Raw genomic sequence first — 4,134 nt, 5'->3', positions numbered from 1 at the left:
CGCTCGGCGCCTCCCGCGCCCGCGGCGGTCTGGGCGTGGGTTTGACCCTCGGTGCGGCCCGGGCGGGCAGGGAGGCTCCGGGTGAGCCTGCTGCCCCGGTGCTTCCCGTCGCGGTCGGGGCTGCAATCCTACCCGTTTTCCAGTCAGCAGCGTGTTTCTGTTCCAGAGTGCTGCAAAGATTTTCTTGTAGTGTGTGGCCCTGTAGAGCTGTTTTTTTTTTATTTTTTTCCCCAATAAATAAACCCTAGCTATAGCTTAAGAATCACAGATATAATAAAAGATATACTAAAGGAAACATGCATTAGAAAATATTCTGAAGTGAGAAAGTATTTTTTCTTTTTTATGTAGCAATTATGGAGTGTGTATATATATTTTTTTCTTAGGGCTTTATATTTTCCCCCAAAATATCCCTTAGGTTTTCTGCAACGTAAAATAGTTTAGCCACCGCAGTGAATGATAATGCGTTTTGTTGCGTAAAGGTGAGTGCTTTGATTAGAAAGGGCATTCATTGTGTCGCTAATGTGATACTGAACATGTCTTTCATTTCAGCTCTCTGGTGGGGTGTACCCTGGGTTTTGGTCTGCTGCCCTTAAATGCATAATTTAATGATACTGCCACTCCTATTTAGCACTCTGATTGAATGCTAGAGCTGGCTCAGGGGAGCTCAGTTAGATAGGGTATGCATACTACTGTAATCTTGAAGTGTCTTTAAAAATATTTCTTTATATATTTCTTATCCCATAAAACTCTTTTAGTGTGGATGTAGATAATGAGTACAGAAGCCCAGAGCATCAGAGATACTTAKGTGTCAGCTCTCATTAAATCTCATAGGGAGTTAAACTGCCAGATACTTTTGAGAGCTTGGGTTAGTCCTCAAGGTAAAATCAGTTCGACCTGTCTTTGAGAGTAAGTATGATGCATACTAAAACTTTACAGCAGAGAGAAAGCCAGACAACATAACACTGGGGGACCTGCAATTAAGAAGCATTTCTGTGGCTTTGTAATATTTTCACAGAGCGCTCTCGGCTAATGAGAATCAATTCATTCTGCCTTTACAGAAAATGATTAATGCTAATACAGGAAACTTTGTCCATCTGAAAATAATTCATTCTTTGCCAGTGGAGTTGAATGGGGTCTTTGCAAGGTCAATATTTGCAAGATATCCCTTTGCTTTTAGCTTGGAAGGAGATTTCAGAATTTATACATTAGAAAAAAGCAAAGTCTTTTCCAGCAGTAGAAGATTCACAGCAGCTAATCCCAGGTGAGGGTACAAATGTTTCAGAGTTTGTGCAGAACTATATAAGCATTTGGTGAAAAACTTTGCTTAAAAAGAGGAGAGGAGAACTAGAGAGAGCTGAAATATTTCATTTTTGTATTTGTGAAGAAAAATCATTCTATCTTTGTCTCAGGGTGGCCTACTTTAAAAAAAGTTAAATATCAAGAGTGTCATTGATGTTTTGGGTCTAACAGAAACATTGTATTTCAACAGAGAGCATTTTCCTTTCTGTGTTTTTTTTTTTTAATTGTAATCTGATCTAAAAAAATCTACTATTTGCACAGCTCTGATAAAATTTTCATGGGTTGATTTTTAGGAAAGTTAAGCTCATAGAGCTTTTTATTTCATATCCCAAACTTGAATGAAAATGAGAATCCAATCACATTCCTTTGTTTTTCCTCCCCCTGTCTTTTATACAGAGTAAAACATGGGTACCCTACTGTGTTGGCCCTAGGAAAGCCGAGGAGAAAGCTGATAACATAATTTTAAAAAGTTTATCTTCTCCCAGCCAAAAGTGAGATGCTTTACGGTACCTTCAGTCACCTTATGGCTGAAGTAGTATCAGTGAGTTTGACTGTGTGGCTAGCAGTCCGTGGTGCTGAAACAGGACTTGAAAAAATCTTTGGAAGAAAATGTGACAGCTTTAGACCACTATTGGAGTCAATGAATAGTGATTTTTACATTTGATTTAATCATATACAAGAATCTTCAAGGATTTGTGAAGCTTTTCTGTAACAATTCTTTTTTTTTTTCTGTTCTGTTTTTTTATTATAGGTTTTGATATACTAATTGAGAGTGCAGATTTTCCAGCAGGTCAAAGGTGTCTCATACTGTGGGCATCATACATGGTGTATTAAATTTTGGAGCTGTCACCATGCTACCGTAATCCTGTTTAGAGAGTTAAAAAAAAAATAAATAAAAAAAGTTAGATCCTAGTGGCTGAATGATCAAACCTGGGAGGTTAAAGCCAAATGTGAATGAGAATGAGGCATGAGAGATGTGTGTAGGAGGAATAACAGATGAGCATCACATGCGCTACCAGGGAAGAAAGCTGGTGTTTCTACTTGCAAGTTAATCCTCAATTATCAGTGATGTTTGTGTTTCACTGTGTACTAGGCTTAATAGGTTTTGAAGCTTTAAACATACCTCTCTTTTAGAGTTACGCACTTTCAGTCTGTTCCTCCGTTTTTCTTCTGCTCAGCTATCATGAACAGGAAAAGGGCTGCTTTATTTTCGTGGATCTTGGAGTTGTAGAGGAGGAAGCTCTTCCTTTGGTCAAGCCATTTTTCATGGTCTSTGGTACAAGTCCTGCCTTTCACTTGGCTCTTGAACTTAAGAGCTAGCATGAAATAGAGACAGCTCCAGACTCTGTTACTGCTGCTCCTGGAGAACTGAAAATGAACCGAGGCACTGAAGCAAGCTGCTCATTTCTCTTAGCTTTCTCTGCTCCCCAAACCTGGGGGCAGCAGAAGAGGACTGCAGTTGTTCTACTGCACAGAGACTGGCATTTGTGCTCCGTTTTACTTTCGTATCACAAATATTGAAGCTAGAAACCTGTTAAATTTTCCGATCTTTTCACTCTGCAATCGCAGAGGCTTCTGCAGTAGTGTGTGTAGAAGTCTGTTAATTAGTAACCTGTGCTTGGTGACTGGTAACAAACGATTATATTATATATCATGTGTCTAGAGCTTTCTGCCTTAGCACTTTGCTGTAGCTCTGTCCAGCTAGTAAATACCGGCAAATGTATTCCCTTGCGTTCTTGACTGTGTGTTGTTAATAGATTTTTTTTTTTTTCCCTTCTGGGAAATCTTTTACTTCTACTGTGATTATTATTTAGGTTTTCTTCACCTCCCCTCCCCCTTTGGCATAATATCTCATGGAATAGCTATATGAAGTGGATCAACTTGCATATAAGTCTGTCTTTTACCAATTTCTCCTACTCTATAGGAATTCACTGGTTAGAATAATTAACTGCACACTTAGGAGATACAGAGTTTCCAGCAGCTTCTGGAAACGCTGCTTTATTCCAAGCATATTTGCAGGCTTTTCTGTGTTGATAAAAGACTGTTCCTTACAGTATAGATTGGCCAATAAGAGAGAATCTGTATCCTGAAAGTAAGCGGAATTTATTTGCATCAGCAGTGGAGAAGTAATGGGTTATCAGACACTGGAAAGCAGGCCAAAAGTATACAGTGAAACACATAAGTAGATCTTTAAAGATGTTAAAAATCAGGACAGCTGAAGATAAACTTGTAGACCAAGACAATTAACAATGGCAAAAACACTCTCTTAAAAGCAAATTGAAACTAGCAGAAACATTCTCCTTGTGATACCATAAGCAGATGTTTTTCTAACTCTCATTAGTGCAAATGCATCAAAATCCTCATTTCTTCATGCAGAAGTACTGTATGTTGTTTTTGAGTTGTCATTCACCTTATRGATGATGTTTCTTATCCTTTAAGAAATAGTAAATGGCCCTGTAAATTCTTCCACAGATCGTGACAAAGGCTCACAAGTGGCACAAGTCTTGCGCATGAGAGTGAGACTGAGTTTGTGCGGTGCAGTCATTGCTATGGTAGATCGCAAAGGATAATGGCTACAGTCGTGTATGAGGGGTGTATTTTATGGTTTCTGTTCAAGGTGGTAGCAGTTCAAAACTTGTAGCCCTTGGGACTATTTCGTAAGTAAAATGGAAGACAGGACAGGCTGGGAGAAGGGATCTTTCTGCATAAGATGAATCTGTTTCCTGAGGCTCTCCAGTATGGCCTAGAAATGAGATAGGCTGGAGGAAAGAGCCAGAGAACCTCTGGCTGCATCTTGTTTTTCCTACTATACTTTTCATCCCATTCTCAAGGACC

General features: G+C 39.3%; 1 protein-coding gene across 1 annotated transcript in view; it reads left to right on the top strand.

The window, feature by feature from the left end:
- Positions 1-3,869, top strand: part of LOC112976718 (protocadherin-16-like) — a gene marked incomplete at its 5' end in the record, with an annotated part of 5,614 nt that extends 1,745 nt beyond the window's left edge. Inside the window, 2 exons of the mRNA XM_026088252.1 lie at positions 2,434-2,575; positions 3,772-3,869. Of these exons, the coding sequence (XP_025944037.1) occupies positions 2,434-2,575; positions 3,772-3,869 (240 nt within the window). The remainder of the gene's footprint in view (positions 1-2,433; positions 2,576-3,771) is intronic.
- Positions 3,870-4,134: the final 265 nt, after the last annotated feature.

The sequence above is a fragment of the Apteryx rowi genome, unplaced genomic scaffold (genome assembly GCF_003343035.1).
Source record: "Apteryx rowi isolate R43461 unplaced genomic scaffold, aptRow1 scaffold_76, whole genome shotgun sequence".
NCBI classification, from domain to species: Eukaryota; Metazoa; Chordata; class Aves; order Apterygiformes; family Apterygidae; genus Apteryx; species Apteryx rowi.
The sequence above is the reverse complement of the archived record's forward strand: the minus strand, read 5'-3'. Positions and strand labels throughout refer to the sequence as shown.